The 27,222-nt window shown below is 34.9% G+C and overlaps 1 protein-coding gene across 6 annotated transcripts in view; it reads left to right on the forward strand.

The window, feature by feature from the left end:
- Positions 1-27,222, forward strand: part of SESTD1 (SEC14 and spectrin domain containing 1) — a 143,270-nt gene that overhangs the window by 24,898 nt on the left and 91,150 nt on the right. For 4 of the 6 annotated variants that reach the window (XM_019931592.3, XM_019931595.3, XM_019931596.3 and 1 more), the window contains 2 exons: positions 22,806-22,897; positions 25,973-26,081. In XM_019931592.3, the coding sequence (XP_019787151.1) occupies positions 22,843-22,897; positions 25,973-26,081 (164 nt within the window). In that variant the 5' untranslated portion in view covers positions 22,806-22,842. Of the gene's footprint in view, positions 1-19,260; positions 22,898-25,972; positions 26,094-27,222 lie in introns of those variants that run through there. The other 2 variants (XM_073807524.1, XM_019931597.3) reach the window with 2 other exon arrangements.

Genomic DNA, 27,222 nt, shown 5'->3' on the forward strand with positions numbered 1-27,222 from the left:
TAGACTGTCCCTACCTGGTCTTTTGGCTAAAGAGAGCAAGCTTTTTTGGGGCTTTTTTGTCTTTGCCTCTTTATTTAAAAATAAATCTATTTATTTATGTATTTATTTTTGGCTGCGTTGGGTCTTCATTGCTGTGCGTGGGCTTTCTCTAATTGCATTGAGCAGGGGCTTCTCTTGTTGTGGAACATGGGCTCTAGGTGCATGGACTTCAGTAGTTGTGGCATGCAGGCTCAGTAGTTGTGGCTCACGGGCTCTAGAGTGCAGGCTCAGTAGTTGTGGCACACGGGCTTAGTTGCTCTGCAGCATGTGGGATCTTCCTGGACCAGGGTTGGAACCCCTGTCCCCTGCATTGACAGGCAGATTCTTAACCACTGTGCTACCAGGGAAGTCCCTGTCTTTGCCTCTTGGTGTTGCCAGGTTTTCAGCTGCAAGTCTGAGATACACAAGGCAAAAAGAAAACCCAGGAATCTAATCACTGACTTGTTCCTCAGGTCTTGAGGTTCCTAAGCGTTTGCCTTCGTCTGTCCACCTTTCACAGACTTCTTATGTTTATTTTATGTGTAATGTCTAGGGCTTTCAGTTGCACTTAGTGGGAGGAATAGGGTGAAGTACCTTTATTCAGTCATCTTGGAAGTAGAACATCCTGTCATTCCTTTTCAAAAACCTCCAATGACTCTCTGTTGCCTGTAGTTGAATATCTAAGTTTCTTAGTCTGCCAGAGACCTTCCCAATCTGTGCACAATCTTAGCTTTTCTTCGCATTTCCAACTACTCCTGTTTGTCTCCGTCACACCATCATACTGAATTTCCCCCTCTGTTATAAGTAGATTCTGTACTCCTATTGTCTGTATATCATGGTCTTCACCAATTTGTTCTTTGGCCTGAAATGCCTCAATCCTTCATCTTACGGTGATGCATCACCTTAACTGGTGACTGCATCATCAGTTGTTCCAGAGGATTTGAAGCTGGAATTATTGTAAAATGTCAAAATAATATGTTCTGTATTATAATAATTACATATTCCTTCTAAAGTAAGGGATTGTTGTAATTTTAATCGTTAAAATACCTACATCACCAACAAATGATTGTGGAGGACCTACTCTTTGTTGAATAATGGACTTAAATGTTAGAATACTGTTAGATAATTTAAAGATTTACATTTAGTTGAACGACAGTTCTTTCAGAATAAAATGCTTTTAGTGCTAAATGATGCCTTAGTATTTTAGTCTGTGTTAATAATTATAAAGACGCAGCCAATGGTTTGGAATCCTAGCTGCATATTATGGTCAGTTGGGTAGCTCTGAAACAATTCTTTTGCCTAGGTCCATACTCCAGAGATTCTGATTCAGTTAGCCTGGAGTGGATGTTTTTTAAAAGCTCCCCAAGTGATTCTAATACATAGCTGGGTTGAGAACCACTGGTCTAGAATCAGATTATTAAAAAATATAAGTGAACACCAGTGATTTCAGTCACTTTTAAAGTTTTGTCCCAGGATGCTTCCAGCTGTGCAGCTTTGAACTTTGTCTTTCAGTTTTTACCTTAGCAGATTTTTAAAAACCATGTTGTACGTTATATGAAATATGATCTGGTTTGCAAAGAGAAGACAACATTTTGTGAAAATATTTCTTTAAGCACTTAAAATTATGAAGATTTTTTCAAAGATTTATTTTAATTCACTATTGATTTTTTTAAAAGATGGTTGTAGGAACAGTAAGATAATGAAGCAGCCTGTTATACAGCCCATTTAAACTAGACTGACCTTGAGTGTTTTTTGTCAAACACTTAAGATACATAGAAAGAATATAGTATCTTAGCTAGTTGTAAACAAGGAATTTGCTACTAGAGCAGAGAAATCAGACGTTGGTAGTGATTAGTAAGTATAGCACTCTTGAATGTCTTATGTTAAAATTGGTGTAGACATTTGACATCTAGGTAGTTAGTATGTTTGACTAAAAAGGTTAACAGGGCTTTTAGTTTCAGTAATAAAAGTGGTTACAGCTAAGGAAAGAAAGGCAAGTCAAAGGAAGAAAAAGAAAAAAGAGGTCAGTTAATAGAGAATGTAGAGAAAAGAAATAGGATGAAGAATTCAATTAACTTTTGTGACAACAAAGCCTTTCCTCTGAGGAAGAAGAAATTAGGTGCTCTAGTTCGTTCTTTATTTTAGGGACACTTACTCAGTTTACTGTATTATGTATGACCTCTATAAGCAAGATACAGAAAGAATTATAAAATGACACTGACTTTTTTCCTACAGTTAGTAATTTATTAAGTAATAAGTTTCTAGTTTCTTACAGGAACTGGCATGACTGAGGGGACTACTGCAAAAGAACTGATACTTTATATTATGTTAATTTTAATGAATGACAGTGACAAAGTTATTGGCTCATTGTCAAATTAGTATTAATACTTGTCAGATCTTCTGTTTTTCTAAATAATGTTTTATTAGTATATATTTTAATGGATTCTAAGAATTTTGAAGGAATTTAATTAATAATTCTAGGATATCTAAGGGAAAATCAAGAGAAGACATTAGTTTTCATTATGCCAACAGTTTTCTAGAGGCTTATTGGTATCATTATATGTATAGATTCATTTCAAACTTTATTTACCATGGCTGTATCTTGGTCCTTCTGGTAGGAAATAAAGGTGCCAACTCCCATGGACTCTTTTGTCTGGTGAGCAGGGCTAGGGGAAGTCTCTGTACTCCCAAACACTGAGGGGAAATTTTGAATTTATTCTTTATGCTACTGAAAGTATGCCTATTGCCATTTTTGGCACACATGTCTGATTACCAGTGCTTCGTACGGAAAATAATTACTTTCCTTATTCCTAAAGAAAATAAATTAAATCTTTATGAAAATTTACCACTTAAAATATCTCCAGACTAACTCAGCCATTTGTCTTACATTTATTGAGCTCTTTCTATGCTCTAGACACTACTTGGCACTTGTAGGGAAGGAGCAGTTGCATAATAGATAGTAAAATTGGCTCAGTCCCTGACTTTCTGGAGCGTATACTTTTTTTTTTTAACATCTTTATTAGAGTATAATTGCATATACTTTTACTAGATGCTAAACTTTATACTTGGAGATATAGGTTATGAAAGGAACATGTAGGAAGGGCAAGGCAAACAAGGGTTGGTCACATGCTAGGTCCCCAGAAAAGTTTAAGATAAAGTGACCATCAGAAAGCCATCAGGAAAACCAGGGGGGTGAGGTATAGAAGACATCAATAACAGTTATGATTTTGCATATTTTTATGTAATAGCATTTTCTTCATGGAATCTTTCACATGTATTGTTATGTGATTAATAATTTAAGGATCCATTTCTTAAGATTAGAAAATAATTTTATTTATCCCTGTAATGTATATATTGGAAAGGAGGGCAAGTGAACCATTTGTAATATTTTCCTTTAAATTTCTTTCTGATAGAAAATTATATAATTGGCTTAGTTTTATATCAAGAAAAATAAGATTAAGCAGTGTTTAGATTTTTGTAGAATTGAGTTTAAATCAGGAATTACTGCATTTAAAGCACTTAGACCAAAAAGATGATTCTTGAACTTAAGTATTATAAAGTAAAACTACTTTTGGTTTTGTATTATTTCATATATATAAGTTTATTTTAGTCCCAGTTCATAACTTAAAAGGCTGTGAACAACAGTGTTCTTAACAAACTACAGAAAATAAAAAATTGGACCACTGCATCAGATTATTTGTTTTCCAAAGATGAGTGCAAAATATTAAGTCTAGGGCTTGTTCTAACTTTTATATTAAATAAGAAGCAAAAGCATATGTCATCTCCCTGTGAAAGGTATATTAGTCTTAAAATTATATTTTCATTTTGTTTTAGCTTTTATTTTTTCATCATGTAGATAAAGACTTTCCTAACATTTTCTACCTTTGAGAACCTATTGTATTCTAAGTAATTCCAAAAATAAATATGACTTGGTCCCTCTGTCAGTGAATCCCCATTCACCTTAGAATGGGACTTACACTGTGTGATAAGTGTAATAGAGATAGTATAAAATAAAATAGTAGCACTAAGGAGGGAGAGAATGGTTACTCACCCTCACGTTGTGTATTGTGTCAGGGAAGGTTTCACAGAGAAGGTGAAGCTAAGATAAGATTTAAAGAATAAATAGGAATTTCTTTGACTGGATAGATAAGGATATTTCAGTATAGATAGCATATGCCAGAGCACAAGCAATGCAAGAGCATTGCAGGTTCAGAGAACTGCACTTGCTTTTTTCCTGATGAGAAGGGCATGAAGTAGAGCAGAAAGGGCATGATCTGGAGAAGACTTAAGTCTTGTAAAAGGGTTGCCATGGAGACCATTAAAGGTTTTAAAGTGGAGTAGTGAGGTGGTTAATTTTGCAAGTGTGTGAAAGTGGAGAGTCTGGAGTCAGGAAATCGTTTAGAAATTATACAGTTAATTGAATCAATAGTGCTGTTGAAGAGAAGAGGATAGAGTCAGCAGGTTATGTTGTCATTTGTATAGAGGGTATAGGAAAAGAAAAACCTCTCTTAGGTTTTTGGCTTTGGTTTTTATAATATGTGTGTGTGGGTGCACAAATATTGTAGGGGAATAATGTAGGAAAGCTTATTATCAGATACTACTGTAATTTTACCTAATTTAAAAATATTGAAATAATTTCAGACTTACAGAAAAGTTGCAGAAATAATTCAGAGAATTCCCCTATACTCTTCTTCACCCCAGATTCCCCAAATGTTAACTATTTACCACAGTCACTCTTCATAAAACAATAAATAAATATTTTTTTCTGAACCATTTGAGAGTAATTTGCTAAATTATGGCCCTTTGCTCCTAAATCCTTCAGATTACTGTTCCAAAAAACAAGGATATTTTCTTATATAACCACAGTACAGTCATCAAAATCGGGAAATTAACATTGATAGAACACTAAATCAGCTTAATTAAAATTCTGCTGAATTTCCTAATGTCCTTTTGAGTAAAAGAGAAAAAAATTTTTTTTCCGGGTATAGGGTTCAGTCTAGGATCATTTGTTACTTTTAATTGCTGTATCTCTTTAATCTCCTTTAATCTGGAACACTTCGTTGGTCTTTGTGTTTCTTGATAAAAAATTTTTGAAGACTACAGTTTAATTATTTTGTAGAAATATTCCACCATTTGGGTCTGTCTGATGTTTCCTGCTGATTAGATTTAGGTTATGCATTTTTGGCTGGAATACTACAAAAGTGTATCAGTGTATCATATCTGAAGGTCCATACTACTGTTTCGTTACTGGTGATGGAAATTCTTATCACCTGGTATGGTAGTGTCCTCCAGGTTTTTCCACTATAAAATTACTTTTTTTCCCTTTGTAATTAATAGGTATCTTTTGGGGAAATACTTTGAGACTCTGCAAATATCCTGTTTCTCCTAAAATTTTGCCTAATAGTTTTAACACGCAATAATAATTTTTACCTGAATCATTGTGTACTTTTGACACATACCCATAAATCTTTGAGCACTTCCTTCTGTTCTGGCAACAAGGTGTTTCAGAGTTCTTTTGTACTTTCCCTACCCAGTGTTGGAATCTGCCATTTTTTCAAGGAGCCCTGATTCATTTTAGTGGCAGTAGTATTTAGAAATCAAGATCTAGGCACTGTGCTCATTGCTACTGAGAGGTCATTGATTTTTAGACCCTTGTATCAGTTAGGGATTTCCAGAGAAACAGAACCAATAGGAAATATATATAAGGAGGTTAATCGTAAGGAATTGGCTCATGTGATTAGACTGGCAAGTCTAATCTACAGGGTGAGCTGGCAGTCTAGAGACCCAGGGAGAACTAATGTTTGATGGTCCATTGAACCAATGTTCCAAGGCGATTAGGCAAGAAGAGCCGATATTGCAGATTAAGTCTGAAGGCCGTCTACTTGGAGAATTCTTTCATGTTAGGGGAGGGTCAGGTCAGTCTCTTTGTTCTGTTCAGGCCTTCATCTGTTTGGATGAGGCCTACCCATAATATGGAGGGCAAGCTGCTTTACTAATTAAAATGTTATATCTAAAAACGTCCTTGCAGAAACATTCAGAATAATGTTTAATCAAACATCTGGTCACTCTGGGCCAACTGACACATAAAATCAACCATCAGAGCCTGCTCAGTGGGCAGAGCTAGGGGATACACACACACCTATATTAAGTGAAAACTATGAGTACATATTACTTTTCTTCAGCCATCATTATGGGGCTCATTGTGGCCTCCCTCCCCACTTTACATATTTGTAACTCTCTTCTCTGACCATGAGAACTCCGGCTCCCATTATCCACAGTTTACTTATTTATTTGCTCAACCCTAGAATACACAGAAAGTAATTCAGAATTGCTAATCTTTAACACTGTGAAAAACAAAACAAAACATTTATTGGAATTCAGTGTTTATTTAGTTTCCTGTTTTTTATTTTTTTAAATTGGGGTATAGTTGCTTTACAATGTCGTGTGTTTGTTTATAGCCTGAGAGTATTATTAAAAATACTGTGTTCAAAAGTTACTTGGGTTAGTTCTCCCCTCCCCCTTTCCTCTTTAGTGTAATTGTGTTTATCATTTGAAATGCCATTAGAGACATTTCTTTCTGTTTGATTTCTCTTTTAGGGTTCTTTTTTTTTCTCTCATCATTGTTAATTTTGTTATTTTTGACAAATGTTATTTTAACATTCACATAGTTCCAAAATTTAGAACTATACAGAAAGAGGAATGTTAGTCATCCCTCCCATGTCTTCTACTTCTTTTCCAGTCCCCCATCTTTTCCATCCATTCTCTCCTACTTCCCATAGGCAGTTAGTCTAAGTTTCTCTTTTGTTTCTCTTTGCACAAGATGAGCATATACATATATATATTCTTCTTTCCTCTTTTTTACTACACAAAAAGTAGCACACTGCAGGCATTCTTTTGCACGTTGCTTTTTCCACTTGTCTATGTGTACTGGATATCTATATTATTTCATAGGGATCTCCATTCATTTTTAGAGCTGCATAGTGTTCCACTGTGTGGCTATACCAACTGTTTATTCAACTGTTCTTACACTTTGAACATTCATGTTATTTCTAATTGTATTTTTCAATAACAGGTAATACTGCAATGAATAATCTTGCGTAATATTTGTTTTTATATTGTTGAAAGTGTATCTTCCTCCTTATTTTGTATATTTATGTTTTCTCCTTTTGTTTTTTCTGGATTAACCTTGTCTGTTTTCTTAGTTTAAAAAAGTCTAAGATTTTGATTTGTGAATTAGGTAAATTTTTAGAAATTCTCTACCTCATTAATTTCTTTTTTAATCTTTATTATTTCCATGCTTGTGTTTTCCTTTGTTTATTTTGTTCTTTTTGAATTAGGAATTTATTTTTATTATTGATATAAATTTTCAAGTGTATAGATTTTCCTCTTTTCAGTGCATTAAATGTATCATTTTTTAGAAAATCTGTAATTTTGGTTCATACTTAACTTGTGTAAGTCAAATTGTTTAATAGTAGACAATTTAAAAATTTTGGAGTAGAATGCCCTTGTATTTTTCATTCTGTTAGTGATGTGATGTCTAATTTTATTAGACTTGTGATCAGCCTTTACATTATTTCTACTTCATGAAATATACTTTAAGACCTACATATGATCCCCCTCCACCCCCATATTTTTGGTCAGTGTTCAGGTCCACTTGAGGAGGAGTTTTTATTATCGGGGTATAAAGTTTGATATATAAGATTTACCTTTTTATATTATATAAGTTGTTTATATTCTCAGTTAAGTTCATGAGTGTGTGCTAGTCTTACATATTACTAAAGTTGTTTTTCTGAGTCTTTTTGCATCCCTTGTAGTTTCTGCCTTTAAAGGTAATTGCTGTGGTATTTGAAGCATAAGTATTCTTAATTATTATATCTTCATTGTATAATATGGCTGTCAACATTACATGTTGCTTCTCTTTGTCATGTTTAATGCTTTTTTGACTTGAATTCTTCTGTATCAGGATCACTACTCCTGCTTTTTGTTTACTGTTTTTATTTGCTTAGATATGCTTTTACCTATCTCTTTAATTTTTAGTCTTTTTGATTTACCTTGTTTTAGGTTATCTTTTGTTTTAATTGAGGTATAGTTGATGTACAATATTATATGTTTCAGGTGTACAACATGGTGATTCACAATTTTTAAAGGTTATATTCCATTTTTAGTTGTTATAAAATATTGACTATATTCCCTGTGTTGTACAGTATGTCCTTGTAGCTTTTTTTTTTTAACATCTTTATTGGAGTATAATTGCTTTACAGTGGTGTGTTAGTTTCTGCTTTATAACAAAGTGAATCAGTTATACATATACATGTTCCCATACCTCTTCCCTCTTCCGTCTCCCTCCCTCCCACGCTCCCTATCCCACCCCTCTAGGTGGTCACAGTACGCGGGCCTCCCACCGCTGTGGCCTCTCCCGCTGTGGAGCACAGGCTCCAGACGAGCAGGCGCAGCGGCCATGGCTCATGGGCCCAGCTGCTCCGCGGCATGTGGGATCTTCCCGGACCGGGGAACGAACCCGCGTCCCCTGCATCGGCAGGCAGACTCCCAACCACTGTGCCACCAGGGAAGCCCTAATTAGGTCTTTTTTTATAAGTTGTATTAAAAAATCATTTTCTATTAATGACTGTTGAGCTCAATCTCAGTTTTGTCATTTTATGTTATATATATACTACTGTATGCATTATGTTATATTTTTCTTTGTGATGTGCTTTCTTTGCACTTCCCTTTAAAAAATTTCTTTGGGTATTTTGGATATATTATTTTTTGTTTTTGTTATAGTAGCTACTTGTGTACTTATGCCTTTTTAAAATGCCCTCTTCCTTGTTTTCTTGTTTAACTTTCTACTATCCTTTATTTTAGTTTTTAATGGTGTGCTTTGATTCTTACCTATTGCTATTTGAACAATCAATGAGTTTATTTTGTGTTCTTTTTCTCTCTTCTCCCATGTTTTTAGTTGAATTATGTCTACTTTCTCTTCAAACTTAACTGCAACTTTGTTTTGCTCTTAGTTCTACAGTTAAATGTGTTAAATCCTCACCATCAGTCTTTTGCTGAGGTTCCCCAGTCACCTACTGGTAGATATATCTCAATTTTTAGGAGATTTCTTAAGAAGAGCTTGTGGGCACAGTGTTCCCTGAGTTCTTGCATATGTAAAGTTGTTTTTCTATAGCCTTGATACTGGAAGGACAGCTTGATTCACACTTTTTTTCCTTGCTTACAGTGTGCCCTTGTTTTTTATGTTGTTTTTGAGAAATCTGATGCCAGTCTTAATTCTCTTGCCCTTATAAGTTATTTGACCCTTTTGCTTGGTTTTATTTTCCCTTTTATTTTTAAAGTCTAATAGTTTCATTAGGATATGTCTTAGAGTTTATTGTAGCAGGTCAGTTTTCCCTTCTACGTACTGGATCCTTTTAATATGTATTATTGGGCCTTTTGTTTCTGAAAAGCTTTTTTTGGATTGTAGTTTTAAATGTTCTAATGTTTTGTTTTTCTTCTATGGGGACTCTAGTTACACATAATTATATCTTCTTTGTCTATCTTCCATTTCAAAAACTTTCTATTTTTACTTCATTATCTCATTTTCATCCTCTTGGTTCTTTTACTGTTTTCTTCAGTGTCTTTTATTAAGTTTTTATTTGAATTTTTTCTTGAGCACCTTGCAATTTGGTCTTCAATTCTGATAGAATTTTATCTTTTTCATTCACCTCTTTTTTTTCATTTCTGTTAGCTTTTGTTCGTTCTGTTTTTCATTTGTAAATTTGTGATCCAACGTGTTTTTTCATATACCAAATTTGTATTTAAGGAGATACAATTGAGTTTGGATGTTTATTAACGTTTTCTGCTTTGTTATCGATTTGGGGGGGTATTTTTCATCAGTGTAATTGTTCTGATTTAATTTTGTAGTAGTTTTATAGAGATGAAAATTGCTCATGCCTCTGCATTTATGTGAGCAAGGCTGATGTTTTAGGGACTTACGAAAATACTAATTTAAGAGTACCCTCCTCCGTTACTGTAGCAGAGTACCTACCTCTGGTAGGTGAAAGGATTGTGTGTCTCTCAATTTGCTTCAGTGGTTGGTTGATAGATATCGATATCAAGGAAGATTCCTGGGAGCGGGGAGGATCTTAAGGATGGAGTTCAGCAAGGATGATTGTCTTATTTTTAGTCCCTTTAATTTTAAGCATTGAAGCCAGTGTAATGAGCTTAAGCTAAAATGGGATTTATTGAAAGCTGGGATTTCACCCTACACAGAATGGCAGCTGGGCCCTCTTAGGTACTAAAACCAGGGTGAGAGGTAAAGCAACCTGCTTAAGGTCACACAGCTGAAAAGGGGCAGAGTTAGGATTTGACCCCAGGTCAGTCTGACTCTAGTTCTTAATTATGACACCCTTCTGCCTCTGCTTATTTTCAGGGCTTCCACAAACAGTACAGAAGTCATTAAAAATGGGAAGTGCTGCTTTGTTGCCTCCTACCTAACTGGTATGCTTTGTACCAGAAGCAGGGGCCACTTCAAGAAAGCCCTTTTAAACTTAAATCATTTTTCTGTAAAGTAAACAGTTTCTCACTTTAAAAAATTTGATTTTGTATGTAGTGTGTTCCAATAAAAAAGTAGTATTCTTTCTAATTGCTGTTGCCATAGTCTCCCTTCCAAAATATAGGATTAGTTGATGGCAGACATGATATTGCTTCAATTATTCAAAACACTTGCTGTCAAAAGCTTCTTTTTGGCTGTCCAGAGGAATCCCAAAGTTTCTTCTGTGGTTGTTTTGTGGATTCTACAAATCAGATGATCTGACAAGTGAGATGTGTATGCTAGAATCAGGAGCCATCTAAATATTGCAAGAAAGAACTAGGAACTGGAAAAGTATTTATAGATATTAAAATGAGAAAGTGAGGTGGAGGAGGGGCTGATGGTGAATGCTGTAATAAAAGTGAAGATGCAATTTCAGAAAATGAAAAAGTGTTCATTTAAATAGTGACTTTTTCCAAGTGTTGAAAATAGATAATGAAGACTCACTTAGGCTATAAATGTAGTAAAGTTAAATAAGCCATTTCTAAAAGCCAAAATTTAGAGTTGGCTCAGCATAAAGAAGGCTTTATAAAATGCCTGTCTTCATTCATGATCCCGATGGGCCAGGTCCCAAGATGTTTCGGTAAAGGTTCCTGAACTATGTAATTTAATATTCTCCTCAGAGTAAATGCATGCTCTTTTCATAGTGCTTTGTCAAATTTAAAATTATCTGATCGTTTTTACCTTGCTTCTTCTCCTTCTTCCTAATTATTCTGCCCAGTGGCACTTAAACGAGAAAGCTGGCAGGATTGTGAGAAGGGATTTTATTCAGTGAATATTTATTGTGCATTGGTCACGTGCCAGGCTTTCTCCTGGGCAAACAAGTGGATGCATTCAAATGGCTGACTTAACACCTACTTAAGATTTCAGAAATAACTTTCTTGGCTCTGTTGACTGTATAGGTAAAACAAATTGTTATTAAATTGGAACATGCTCTTAAGTGTTAATACGTGTTACATGCAAAACCTTTGGACTCTCTTTCTTTTCTGAGTCAAACAGTATGGTACTTAATTGAGTCTTCCATCTAAGAGATCTTCCTGTCTTCTGACCAGCCACTACATCACAGTGAATGCCTGTTGTGGACTTAAGCTTTTGCTTTTCTTAGTAATTTAATTTCTTATAAAAGAGTATAATATAGTGATATATAAAAGAGTATGAAAGTGAGAGGGAGACTGCTGAGAAAGTGACTCCAGTTACAAAGTGAGAAGAACCTAAAGGGACAGGAAACAAAAGTCTCCAGTGCCAGCGCAGCGGTGAAAGCAGGGATTCCACCTGCCTATCTGCTTCTTTGTATCTTCTGGTTATTTTGTGTGTCAGACTTGGTCTCCTCCTCAGCAATTTTACATGGGGACCAAATACTCAGATCTTTCTACATAAAGAGCTTTAGGATATGTTGGTGAATATGTGAATATTTAAAAAAATTGTATGGGGCTTCCCTGGTGGCGCAGTGGTTGAGAGTCCGCCTGCCAATGCAGGGGACACGGGTTCATGCCCCGGTCCGGGAAGATCCCACATGCCGCGGAGCAGCTGGGCCCCGTGAGCCGTGGCCGCTGAGCCTGCGCGTCCGGAGCCTGGGCTCCGCAACGGGAGAGGCCACAACAGTGAGAGGCCCGCATACCGCAAAAAAAAAAAAAAAAAAAAAAAATTGTATGTAGTCTGTTTCCTGTTTTTTCTTGATTTTGAAATAAAATATTGCTAAATGTAAAAAAAGTAAAGGATTGTAGCTTCCTCTTTTACAGTATTGGTATGTTTAAAGACTTAGTTTTCTTAATTTAATCATGGACATTTTCAAACATACAAGAGCAGAGAGAGTAGTAAAATGAACCACTGTTCACCCATCATCTGTCTACTTTCAACAGTTGTCAATGTGACCAATCCTATTTCATGTATGTTCCCCCTCCCCATTATTGATGCAGATCCCAGACATATTTTGTTTGTAAATATTAAAGTATCTGTCAATAAAAGATAATGTACTCTTTTTAATAAATATAACCTTACTGTCATTACATCTGAAAAAGTGAACAATTCTATTTGAGAGGTGTTAAAGACCTTTATTATTCATATCATAATACAGGTCACTGTGTTAAACAAGAGCATGAGAAGTAATGTCACTTAAGCCTTGGACTCAGCCTTTGGTTTAAATGCCAATTTTGCTGCTTTTTAATAACTTCATGACCTTGGGCACGTTAACCTCTCTTCATCTCACTTAGCCTCAGTTTCCTTAGCTGTTAAATGGTAATAACAGTAATTCTAGCCTCATAGGATAGTTGTGAGTTATAAATGAAGCAATGAACATGAAGTGATTAGGATACTGCTTTGTATATAGAACATTCTCAATAACATTAGTCATTGTTGTTATTTTATTTGGAGGTATAAGGAAATATACAGATAACTAATTTCACATTCCACCTTTTAGTGTAGGTGATGTTTCAAAGTGATTTGCATTCAGTGATCCTCTAAGCCTTTGAGTTTTAGGGAATGCCGAAAAGTCTTAGTATTATTTTAATTCAAAGGTATATTTTACACTTTTCTCAAAAGCAAACGGTTTGTTTTAAGACATGTGATACTGTTGAAAGCAATAAATATTTAACCTTTACTCAAATCTTGGATATTTTTATGTGTGTTGGTATGAAAACTTTGAGATACCCTGAGGTAAGACCATTATTTATAAATCTCCATATAGGTTAAAAATAAAAAGCAAATCTAAATGCCAGTTTACCTAAAGTGATAGTTTGGGCAACTGTGAACATAAAAGTGGTATCAATATTATTGCTTACATTCTCCTTTCTTCCCTCTATTTAATCCATTTAATCTTTTTTCTTATCTTACTCCATCCAGAATGTACAATGTTGAAGGAAATTTGTCTTTGCAGCTGAAGTTCTTTCATAGTAGTGTGTTCTAATTATAGTGGAAGTCAGGGGATAAAATGTTCAGCATATGCAATTCATTGTACAGACTTTCTGGAACATACTGCTTACACATCTTTAGTGTTTATTTTTTAATACTTAAAGTGCTCATCACTTTCATGCAGATTTTCCTGATTTACAAAATGAGCAATTCTGTTTTTTATTTTTTGTTAGCTTTACTGAGGTAAAATTTATAGCCATAAAATTTACCCAATCTAAGTGTACAATTCAGTGATTTTTTAAATAGATTTACAGAATCATCACCACAGTTTGATTTCACAGCATTTCCATCACCTCAAAAAAGAATCCTCTGCCCATTACCAGTCATTCCGCATACTTACCCCACCTCTAGGCAACCACTATTTTACTTTGTCTCTATAGATTTGCCTCTTTTGGATATTTCATATAAATGGAGTCATACAGTTTGTGACTTTTTGTGTCTGGCTTCTTTCACTTAGCATAATGTTTCAAGGTTCATCCATGTCGTACCATGTGTCTATATTTCATTCCTTTGTATTGCTAAGTAATATTCTATTATATGGATGTACCATGTTTTGTTTATCATTCAGAATTGATGGACATTTGGTTGTTTCCATGTCTTTAGTGTTTTGACTAATACTGCTATGAACATTTGTGTGTAAGTTTTCACGGGGACATAATTGTTTTAAAAAATTATTAACATATGTAGAAATAATGGTTCTCTTTTATTCATGTGTTTTTAATTTTGATTTTATTATGTGACAATATAGTGGAGAGAAGCTCTGTGCAGGGTTTTAGGAGTCTGAGTTTCATGTTAGTACTCACGTGCTTTGTGGCCTTAGAAGGATAAATCTATGTCCGTAGATCTCAGTTTCTGCTCTAGATTGAATATTTGTATCCCCCCAGAATTCATATGTTGAAAACTAATCCCCAGTTGATGGTGTTTGGATGGGGCCTTAGGAGGTGATTAGTATTGAGACCCCGGAGAGCTCCCTTGCCCTACTACCATGTAAGGACAAATGTAGAAGATGGCTCTCTGAGGACCAGGAAGTGGGCCGTTACCAGACACTGAATCTCCTTGTGCCTTGATCTTGGACTTCCCAGCCTCCAGAACTGTGGGAAATAAATTTCTTTTATTTATAAGACACCCACTTTATGGTATTTTCATTATAACAGCCTGAACAGAAATGTGAGAAATAAACTTCTGTTGTTTATAAGCCATTCAATCTATGATACTTTTATTATAACAGCCCAAATGCACTAAGACAGTTTCCTTATTAATAAAATGAAAAAATTCAAGTAGATGCTCTCCATGGTTCTAAATCCCTGGTTATAAATCTATTAATTTCTGTATGACCTTGGGCAAATTATTTAATTTCTCTGTGCCTCAGTCTTCTCATCAGAAAAAATGGGGATATTAATATAACTATATGTTGTTCTGAGGATGAAATAATATTCTTGGAATGTAAAAAAAATGCCAAGATGTATTAAGCTATGTGTAATATGTTTGTGCCCATTTTAGTTTGTTGGAGCAAGAAGGCCTTAGTGGGAATGCTTTGGCTGTGGCCTTCATGGAGAATCAGTGGTAGTAAGCTAGTAATTGGTAGAGGAAGGAAAATTTAGCTGCTAATAATAGGTACCATTTATTGAGTGTTTAACATTCTGGAGTATACTAAAGACTATACATACATTAGCTCACCTAATCCTGGGTCCTGTGGGTTCGGTGATTATGCCCATAAAAGAAAGCAAAGGAATTGCCCAAACCACCTAGCTAGTAAGTGGCTGCCTCAGAGTCACACCCTGGCTCTAACTAAGACTGGGATGTTTACCACTGCACCAGACTGCCTTTCAGGGAGAACAACTCTTTGGAACAGAATCCCATGGCAGAAAGGTCTTCAGCGGGGGAGGACTTTGCTTGGGAAAGATATCTAGTATTGCTAACAATCCTTCTGAGGGATAACAGGTGCTGGTTCACAGTTTTCTGTATGTCTTATATTACTTTGTTCCATGTGATTGTGATGTGACATTTTAGTTAATGAACAAGTTAAAGGATTTGCAGTATGTTCAGTATTGTTTCTGTAGTTTTACCTCAAAAATACATTATAATATACATGGTTTTGTTAAATGGACTTTTAATCTGATGGAAGACAACTTTCACATGTTCCACTGGCTTCTTTCTGCTTGGGTAATGCCATAGTAATTTCCATTTTTTTGAGCAGTTTTCTGTCTCTTTAGTTAACTTAAATTTTTTAAACTTTCTTTTGTACTATATTTTTTAACTTTTTTTCCAGTGTGGTGTTTGGTATATACCAAATATTGTCATTATATAAACAAGAAAACTTAATAGTGCCAAAGTCTTAATTCATGTTTTGTATATATATTATTTCATTTGAACAAAAGTACTCTTTTGTATATGTGTGGTATCCAACATATAAACAATTTGGTACTAAAAATTAATTTGTATGCCAGTTATTTAGAATTAGGAACTTGATAATACATATGAACTTCTGTTCCAATCCGTTAGACTATTATATGTCTGAATTAGATTTAGCCTGAGATTAGCTCAATGAAAGGCATGTATGTCTTTGCCAAGTGTAGAGGAGGAACATTTCTTTCTAGGATAAAGGTCAGTAGAGAACAGGTTTAGTGATGACCCACCCAGAGAAATTGTGAGATAAAGAGGAAGGGAGGAGACACCTATAGCAGGTCAAGAGAGGTTGGGATCTAGAAATAAGACCGTGAGTTTGTAAAGTTATCACATGCTTCCCCTGTTGATGGAGGAAGACCTGTACCCAGGCAGGGGAACTCAGTGGACACATCCATTGCCCTGGGGAAAGAAGCTGTCCAGGCTTCTTGGAGTGCAGAAGCCGTGCAGGAAGAGAGCTCACCTCAGAGAGCTGTGACAGCAGGTGAAGAAGCTCTAGCTATAGGGTACTCTAGAGCTGGGGATGCCAGAAATACCTTTACCTTATTGGAATTCCATCAGCCTGATTCACTTCTGTAAAGCAATATTCCTTTTTCCTTTTGCTGCCCCAGTTTTGGTGAAGGAGGATTTACCTATAAATTAACACAGACAAGAAAAGCCAAAGATTTGAAAAAGTCATGGAGTAAAGGACTTCTTGAAGCTGGACCTTCAAAAATGAAAGTTTGCCGCTGCTAAGGGTTTGGTAGACTAGCTAGAGAGGTGGGGAAATCCTTAAAGAACTGACTTCCCTTTGACTTTGTAGATATTGGTGTCTGGCTCCTGTGGAGAGGGGGCAGGGCAGGGAGGGTGATGTAGGGGTAGTTGCTTATGTTGTTTTTGAAAATAGTTTTTAAGTGGTAGGCTATCATTACCATAAGCTTTTCAATTTTTGACGTTTAAATACAGTGTAGGACTTTTCATGTCCAATTGGACCTTCAATATAGAATTTTCTTGTCTTTCAAGGTAGATTATATTTTCATAGAAACCTCAGAACTTTCCGTTTCCTTCCTCCCTCCCTCACTGAATAAACTAGGGCCTGATCCGTCTGTAAAATACTTGACATTTCAGCTTTCAATTTTATTTAGAAGAATTACTGTTTTGGATAGATCTGTATTTTGATGAAAGTTAATAATTATTTTATCATTTTCATTTAAAGTCTGTCCAAAAGGATTGTTTTTCTTTCATTTAGAACTGTCAATGTTATTGTAAAAACAGATTAATAATCATACACTGGCACCTACAATAATAAAAAAATGACAGACATTTTCAACTGTTGAACTGCTTTACTGATATATTTTCCTAAAGTTGAGTAATGTTTATTCCTGCATAATTTTATATGTGGATACATAGTGTGATGAGCCCAGTTAGGTAGTAGTGAGTACCTATGTGTGCTTGTTTGTTTTCATCTAGGATTGCTCTTGCTCTGTCACAATAGTTGAAGGTATTTCTAATCTGAATTTAAGGACAGCTATAGTATTTCTTCTGAAAATGCAGGGCTGAGGAGCCTGCATTCTGATTTTGTTCATTGCCATTATGTGTCTACATGATGTAGACTCATTAGAGATGATTTAGTTAGCCTTAGGCTATCTTAATGGGTTTTCACTGGTTGTTAAAAATGCCTCTTCGAAGAATCTAACTAAATTTTCCAAATAAACTGGTTGATTTATACTTATTGAGAGAGGAGTTCCAGTGTACCCACTCATATCATCAATTACAGTCTCTTATGAAGTGTAATTTGCCCAGTCTTGATTAAAAGGCCAGAGTTCTCTTTTCCTGCTCCTTAAACACATCCTCTGCTGCCCTCTAACGGCTGCCCATTGGTAGCACCCATTGAGGTCCCCCTTACCATCATCATAGACCTGCCTTCCTCTGGCATCCAGTGATTTACGTAGCGGCTGGATCTGTGGGAGAGTGTCCCAGTAGAAGGAGCTGGGAGAAGCCGCTTTGAAGGAAAAGTATGCACAGGTGGTCTATGATCACACCACAAGGTGTCGACTGTCAGGTAGTTGTGATAAAGTTAGGTTTCCTAGGGTATGTGTTTCACTTTACTGTTGGTCTCATGTTTGTTCATTTGTTCGTTCATTTATCCATTCATTAATCAGATATTTTTTGAATGCCAAATATATCCAGCGCCTCGCCTTGACTCGATCTAGTAGGTGCTTATTGTAGATTTGTTAAATGAGTGAATGAATGAGTAAATAAATGTAAAGATAAATAGGACTTGGTCTCTAACTACTTAGTTGCCCCAGTTTTCCTCTTTTAACTCTTCAAGGTCTTGAGAAAGATGTTCAAGCTAGAAGATAGATACAAATATCAGTTGAAACTTAGTCTCCTTACATTTTTCAGAATTTCTCAGAATTCATCATCCCTAACGTAGGGATTCTGTTTTTAGGTAGGGTTTATTTTGCACCTAGGAATGATGTTAATTTACTTTGCTGTTTCTTGCTTTTGGTTGAAAGCAACATGCAGTCATGGTTGCACACTTTCCTTTATGTTCACCAGTTTCCAAGGCACTTCACCTGCTGTAAACTCTGGCTTTCTGCCTCTTTTATGTATTATAAATCGTGACTTAAAATAGATCGTTTTAAATAACCATATATGAAATATGACATGTTTGTGTTAAGCATGTTGTGAATTTTCTGCCATTTTTTAGGCCTGCTTCACTTGGCAAATTTTTTAAAAGACATGTTTTCCTTGTCACTTTCCATTGATTCATATCAGGTATATGTCTGCCACTGACTTCATTCCTTGTTTGAGAATATAATTCACTCAGATATATTTAGGTTGAATAAGCTTCTCGTGAAAAATAATGATCTATATCTACCTACTGGAGAAGAGCATGAGCAAATACCTCATGTTATTTAACATTTATTGTGGTGATGGTAGTGGATGGTTGTATCGTCTTTTGCAGGATTTTCTCTTTATTTTGTGTGTTTTGTACATTATTCTATGAACTATATAACTAGAAATAGGCAGATTTTTTTTCTTATGGCTGTGCTAATGACTTGAAAAGTGTAAAACAAATGACTTGCAAAACCACATTTAATTGGAACTAGTAGTACAGTAATCATTACTTTTTATTATCCATCTCTTTTATGATAACAATGAAAGAGATTGATGTAAAGGAGACTGTAGAAGGGAGGAAGATATAAAGAGTAAACATTACAGCTTTCATCTCTTGACTGCTTCACATTTTATTCATCAATTCATTTGATATTGGCCCACACAGCCAAAAATCTATATTTCTCATTACTTTAAATTACTTTTTCATCACTTTCAAAATGTTCTTTAAAAAAAAAAGACTGTTGGATTAAAAAAAATTAGTATTTTGCCATGCTGAGGTGGTTTTGTGAAGTCATGGAAAGTTTGGAAAGAGCATGTGTCTCAGGAGACAGTGATGAAATGTAAGATTGCTTCTGGGTACTATAGTTTGCCAAGGTAAATCTAGACTAGAGATTGAAACCATCTCCCTTTTGCACTTTAAGTATGTGGAGAACACAGTGGTGAAAAATTTGGCACTTGCTGGCATAAAATTGATAACCTGACTTGCAAAGCTCAGATAACACAGATATTATTCAAAGGATTACCTGCAGCTATCATTTCTTATGCCTTAGGAATTCCAGAGGTTCTTTTTTCTTGGGTGCTGGTTAATTAGATTTTATTGTGGCAAGGCTTAACCCTCAGTGTATTGATGGACATTTTCATTCAGAATAAATGGCAACAGATTGGGGAAAAAAAAAACCTACAAAGAAGAAGCAGCGGTGCTGAATGATTGCAGATAAGACCTACCAAACTCTGAATTGCAGTTGCTTCCTGTACCAAGTTTCTCCATTGACTAAAAGAGAAGGCTGCTCTAGCTAAAACTTAAGCAGAAAGGGGTTCATTAGAAAGATGTATATAACTCAGAATTTATGAGAAGGATGGAGAAATAGGCTCAGAAAATAGGAAGGACACAAAGGCAGTTGAGAAGTTGTCTGGAGCATCCCATTGACAGCCTAGATCAGCAGTTCTCTTGTTACTAGGTTTCGGGGGGGTCTGTGAGTTCAAAACTATTTTAATAATAATTCTTAGTACTGCCCCTTTCACTGTGTTGACATTTGCACCGATAATGCAAAAGCTAGGACTCCATCTTGTTCAATTGGCCCGATGTCACTGGATGTTTTCAGGGCTGTTTTATTGGTAAGCTGATCATGTGATATTGAGAACATCATTACTGGAACCAGATTGCCTGGGTGTGAATCCTAACTTCCCCAGTTACTAGCTTTGAGATGTTGGGCCACATTTAACCTCTCAGCCCCATTTTACTTTTCTATAAAATGGGGTTAATAATAGTAGTTATCTCATAGAAATGTTGCAAGGAGTAATTAAATTAATATAAGTAAATCATTTAGAACAATGTATGCCTTGTAGTAAACACTTGGTAAATGTTAACTTGCTTAATCATCATTATCAGACTTTTACATCTGGTCTTTGACAAGCTGGTCACCAGAGAAGGGAGCTTAGCCGTGAGTCTGAACTGTCTGGTTCTTGTAGTGCTGGAGAAAAAACTCATCAGGTCAAGATACTGATCTGGAAACATGAAGTGCTACTATTTTAGGTTAAACATGTAAAACATGAGCTTTTCCCTCATTCTTCCTACTAATTGTATGTTAGCCTGGGCAGATGTAGAACAAAACTGAATGAACAAATTGCAAACAAATATTCGAGGATAAAACTTGAAGAGAATATGTCATATTTACTTTGACAACATGTTTTCTTTTGTAGATATATAAAAATAGTAGTGATTTTTTTTAGTTGTATATACAAAAGCTGTAAAATAATATACTTCTTTAAGTAGCCTTGCTTGTGTAGCCATTATCTGACAAGTAATAAGACTACATCGTTTTTTTTCCAAGTAATCTGGGAATTTTTTCAAAAGACTACATTTTTTTCAGGGCAAGGCTGTGACTTGAGTTTTTAGCTCCAGCTGAAAGCACAGTGCTTGAAATGGGATAGGTTCATAGCAAGTATTTGCTGAGTAAGTAATATAGAGTCACATTTTCTGCTCTGCTGGAAAATTATTTTCAAGAGAGTGTGCTTTCTGATTACTGTAGTTAATAACACTATTGCATATTTGAAAGACCTAAGAGAGTAAGTCTTAACAGTTCTCATCACAAGAAAAGAATTTTTGCAACTATTTATAGTAGTGGATTTTAACTAGATTTATTGTGGTGATCATTTCACGATATATACAAGTATCAAATCATACTGTACACTTGAAACTAATATAATTTTCTATGTTAGTTATAGCTCAATAAAAAAAGAGGAGGCTGTTTATAAAAGAGTATACTTTCACTAGATGCAATGCAATTTTACAGTGTCCTCCAAGGAACTGTCACTGTATAGTGATGGTACGTGGGTGTAGGACAAGGGAAGGAGGGATAAATGTGATGGAGAATACTCTCTCAGACATGAAATTAAGTTTAGGTGGCTAATATAATTGAACCTTTGATTTTCTTGTTATGTTTTGTTTTGAAGTTCCTGCTTTTCTTAAAATCATGCTTTGATGGTATATTGGGCTGGCCAAGCATACAGATGCCTGCCATGCCAAAGCTCCCATTTAAAGGAAACTGTCTTGCTCTTAGCCCTTGCTGTATGAATAGTCCCATTTTGTATTTTCCATAACCCCTGGGCGTACCTTAGTGGACACTAGAAAACTAAACCAATATCAGTGAATTATGGCTTGGTACAAAAAGATAACTAGGCTAATCAGATTTTCTCCTGGCAAATTTAAAATATAAAATGTGGAGAGAGAGAGGCAGTTAACAGTGAGGGCAAAAATTGAAATAGTATATTGGGAAATAACTTGAGGTAAACATGAGGATAAGGTGAGTTATTATGTGTTATGGGGAAGCAAAAATATGAGAAGTGAGAGAAAGCCATTTAATAGTGGATCTGAAAGAATCAGATATTTGGAATTAAGCTGCGTAAATAAGTAGAGTAATAGATATTGCAAGTTTGATTAATTGATTCATTCCTTTATTCAACAAATAATTTGTTGAGTTACTGCTATGTACCAGGCACTGTTCTAGCCCAAGAGCATTGCTCCGAAAAACAGTTAAGCCAGTGATTCTCAACTAGCTGTGATTTTTGCCTGCCAGAGGATATTTGGCAGTGTCTAGAGACATTTGGTTGTCACAACTGGGAAGGGGGAATGGTATTAGGATTCTAGTGGGTAGAGGCCAGGGATGCTGCTAAATATTCTACAAGGCACGGGACAACTCCTTACAGAAAAGAATAAATAATCTGACTCAAAATGTCCGTAATTCTGAGATTGAGAAACCCTGCGTAAGCCATTAAGTATAGGCATACCTCAGAGATACTGCTGGCTCGGTTGCAGACGACCACAGTAAATACTGCAGTAAAGCAAGTCACATGAATTTTTTGGTTTCCCAGTACAAATAAAAGTTATGTTTATGTAATACTGTAGTCTGTTAAGTGTGCAATAACATTATGTCTAAAAAAACAATGTACATACCTTAATTAAAAATATTTTATTGCTAAAAAATGCTAACCGTCATCTGAGCCTTCAGTGGGTTGTAACCTTTTTGCAGTGGTAACATCACTGATCACAGACCACCATCACAAATATAATAATAGAAAGTTTGAAATATTGCAAGAATTACCAAAACGTGACGCAGAAACACGAAATGAGCAAATGCTGGTGGAAAAATGAGCAGTAGACTTGCTCAATGCAGGGTTGCCACAAGCCTTCAATTTGTAAACAACACAATATAGTGAAGTATAATAAAATGAGGTATGTCTGTGTATATTTCATAGAGTAATTATTATCTTGTAGTTGACATTTAACTTTCTGTGTTTTCAGAAAGGAAAATTTACTGGAGGAAGTTTACTGGAGTAAAATGGAGGCCTCAGTAATATTACCCATTCTGAAGAAAAAACTAGCCTTCCTTTCAGGTATGTTTTCTTCTTAAAATTGGAAGTGTTTGATGTATAAATTTGTTTAATCTTTTTTTCTTTGATAAGTTTGGCAGAAAGGCATTTCCTTTTTCTCTGAATGTTTTGTTTTAAAGGTGTTTCTGAGACACCTTGTACTCAGAATGGATAGCGGTGCAAGCCAACTCTGTCACTGTTGGTGCTTGGCAGCCAGTTTTCATTCTGTTCTGTAATTTGATTAAATGACCTCTACAGGGTAGATGTCATGACATCTCACCTCTCATATAAAAATGAAATAACTAATACAGGCTGAGAATAATTGACTAACCAGCATCTAAAGTATTGTTTCTGAAATATAGAGTAATTCATTTTTGTGTTATCCCGTCCAGCTTTTGTCTTCCATCTTCCTGTGAGGGGGGAGTTATGAAATAAATTACATGGTTTTCACTTTTTACTGCTCGAATTTGGTTATAAGGCTTGAATTTACCTTCCATTATTAACCCAAAGTCTGCATTGACTAAGAAGAGTCAAAGAGAAGCTTCGAGATATATTGCTAGTGTGAAAGCAGTGGTGACGCTGGGTGTAGCAATTTTCTGGAATTTTGGACCATTGAGTAAATTTGCACATGCTTTAGAATAGGTACTGTGACCCACCTATTGAAGGTTATTTAAGTTGTATTATCTTGCTTTTTCTCTCTTATACTTTTTAGGTCCTATCAGAATTGTCTTGATATTTAGGCTACTAATGTCCTTTTCAGTGTATATTGTATCTCTCTGTAAATTGGCATGTTTTTCTAGTGTACATTATAAAGGAGAAAATAAGATATTGAATTCCACCAGTAATATTAGTTCTTTATTTAATATGTGTTTCTTTTTTAAAAAAACTTCTTCCCTTACCAGTTGACACTTACGTTTTCTCTCTATTTTTTTATGATATGAATGGTATTGTAGGAAACGTTCTTATTCACAGTTTGTGCATTTTGTACAAGTCCAGCAGTATAAATTCCTACAACTGGAAGTATTAAAGAGAATTTACGTTTACATTTAAAGGTTTTGTCAGATTGCCCTATAAGAATATTGTGGCAATTGTTGATCTCTCACCAGTGTATGAAAATGCATGTTTGAAAACAGAAATAGACCCACAGACATAGAAAACAAACTTATGGTTACCAAAAGGGAAAGAGGGGAGGGATAAATTTGGAATTTAGAATTAACAGATAAACACTACTAAATATGAAATATATAAACAACAAGGACCTACTGTATAGCACAGGGAACTATATTCAATATTTTGTAATAACCTATAATGGAAAAGAATCTGAAAGAGAATAGATATATATGTATGTGTATAACTGAATCACTTTGCTGTACATCTGAAGCACTGTAAATCAACTATACTTCAATTTAAAAAAAAAGCCAGTTTGCCCATACTGTTGCCAAGAGTGGATATTACTATTTAAAAAAAATCTTTATCAGTGACATTTTTGCATTCTTATTTTACTTGTCTCTGTGCAGCATTTGACCCTGGTGACCATACCTATCTTGAAAGCCTTTTTCTTCTTGACATCTGCCTTCTTTTGCATCTACACTGGTGATTATTTTGTTGTCCCTTAGTGAAAGCTGAGGGCATGAGGTTAAATGTAATCCTGTATGTTAGACCTGTGCTCTGCAGACAATTTCACAGTGGGTCAGAGTGCTGCAGTTCAGATATGAACCTTTTTGCAGTTTGGTTTAATGCAGGGCTTAGCGATTTTTGAGGAGAAAATGAGACTTCTCTGAACCCAATTCCTCTTGACTTGCTCTTGACCGTTAATTATTTCAACCAGTAATTTTCAAACTTTTTTAATAATAGAGAAAAACTTCTCAAACCAACAAAATCATTCAGGGGATACAGTTTGAAAACCGTGGTTGCAGTCTATTAAAAAAAAAAAAAACTTGTATTCTAAACAAAACAACATTTGCAGTTGAAGTCACTATTGATTATCGATTAAGTTGAACCATTTGAAATTGCCATTTATTGAGATTAAACAAAGTGGTTGACTATCAGTAATTTACATGGTTAATCTGATAAAAGATCATTTATGGTTGGTACCTTGTGAATTGCATCCATGTTATTCATAGGAATCATTTTTTTTCAATTCAGTCCTTTAACTTTTTAGTGATAGAGATCATATAAAATTGTTTGCTTTAGTGTTTGCTGGCTTTTAAGTTTCTAAAATTGCCATAAATGTCAGTTGGGTCAAAAGATGGACTTCAGTGTGAAAATCAATCATGTGGGGAGCTTTCAAAGAAGCTGTGTGTGTATAAAAGTACTAGTTATATTTTAATGCTTATGGAAAATCGAAGAGAACTTGAACATCCATGAAATGTAAGTGCGTTCCACTTCCTGGCTTTCAGAATTCTATATCCAGGTCCCGTGCGCTCTTCTCAGCTGGACAGGGCTTTCCCTTTATTGCCTCATGAACAAAGAATGCCTGTCTGACCTTTGTGAGTTAACTCAGATCATTCCTCATCACAGAATGCTCTTTTGACTTGGTTTATAAATTCTATTCATTTTTCTTAAGTTTTAACTTTTCTATGAAATTTTTTACATTTATTACAGCTCTTATCATTTTCTCCATTTTCTAAATCCCTTTTTATAATATTTTATATATTTTGTACAACACAGCCTAACAAATTATCTGTCATATTTCATACTGTTATTTCTTACGACTTAAAGTTTTTCTTCCTAGGTTGATAAGAAATTTGTTGTTTTACTTGCAAATGCTTACTGTGCTAGGCACACAATAGATGTTTGATGAATTGATTACAATCAGAAGCAGACTAAATGGAAGAAATTAAACAAAATGAGAATTGTTATGTTTAAGTGAATATTTCATTGGTGAATTTTTTTCCTCTTATTTTTTCTAAATTTTATATAATTTTGCTGTACTACTATAAACATTTACAATATATAAAATAAACAGCCATTAGATTGTTTTTTACTGATGTCTTAAACTTGTAATTGTTGTAGTAACATTGGATGCAAATATATTTAATTCATTTAGTGCTTTAATATCTCTTACATGTTAAATTTATATATTTTTTTCTTTAATAGGAGGAAAGGACAGACGAAGCGGCCTCATTCTGACAATTCCATTATGCCTGGAACAGACAAATATGGATGAGCTGAGTGTCACCTTAGACTACCTACTCAGCATTCCAAGGTGACTCTAAAGGTGTCTTTTCTTAAATTTCAATATGTTTTCATTTACTTAGGAATGATTCCTGCTGTTGTTAAAGTATACTTTGCTATCTTACCTGCTTTTATTAGCAGTGAAATTATAATTGAAAACACAAGAATCAATAATATATGATGCCACAGCAGATAAAATAAAGACATTTTATATTCTTGATGCACTAAATGATACTGATTTCTAAAATGTATATACTGTCAACTTTTAAGGAGTGCAAAGATTGAGCATCTGTCTATATACCATGTAATTTGAGAAAACTTAGAAAAGTGAATTCAGTAGAAAGCTCTTGTATTTAGGTAGCTATTTCACTAAATAGATATAAATACATCTGTATGTTTTAATATATTGAATGAAAGCTATTTGGAGTTTAAAACATTTTTATTTTTAAAAAATGCAAAAAATGTTTACATTTTAATCCAAAGATCATTGGATTTTTAATTTTTATATTTCTTTGGTGAAGACAAAACTTAAACCTTTGTATTTGCTTGAGCCTACCCATCATTTCAACAACAAGAACAGAAAAGCCCCCTCCCCAGCTTCCTTTCCCATATGTGATATTTGGGGACTGAAGTCTGACTGCACATTAGAATCATCTGGAGATTTTTTCCAAAGTTTTAATGCTTGTGGGTCCACCTCCAGAGAGTCTGATCCAATTGTTTTTGGGAGGACTGCTCATCAGACTTTAAAAAAAATTCTTTAAGCTTCCCGGATAATTCTAATATGCAGTCACATTTGCAACCCACTGCAGCAAAGTGCAGGAATGAGGGCAGATTGTTTTGTGTGTGTTTGTAAAATATAGGGGTGGTAAAAGGAACAAAACTATCTTTTACATAATGCTCTTAAGCTCGATATAGTGAATTTTAAACATTTTAGTCAGAGCAAACAATTCTTTGTATCCTTTTCCTATATTTGCATTATTGACATAATAGATTATTTCATTTTAAACCACCTTGAAGAATACAGGGTTAAAATTACATTTTAGAACAACTGACTTTAATCACATCTGCTTCCAGTATTGGTGTATAATGATTCTGTTGCTGAATGTTTTTTCAATATTGGGAAAATAGAGGTCTTAAAGTGAAAATTTTCAGTCTTTTTACTTTCTGGAAAA

The sequence above is a fragment of the Tursiops truncatus genome, chromosome 7, assembly GCF_011762595.2.
Source record: "Tursiops truncatus isolate mTurTru1 chromosome 7, mTurTru1.mat.Y, whole genome shotgun sequence".
Lineage (NCBI taxonomy): Eukaryota > Metazoa > Chordata > Mammalia > Artiodactyla > Delphinidae > Tursiops > Tursiops truncatus.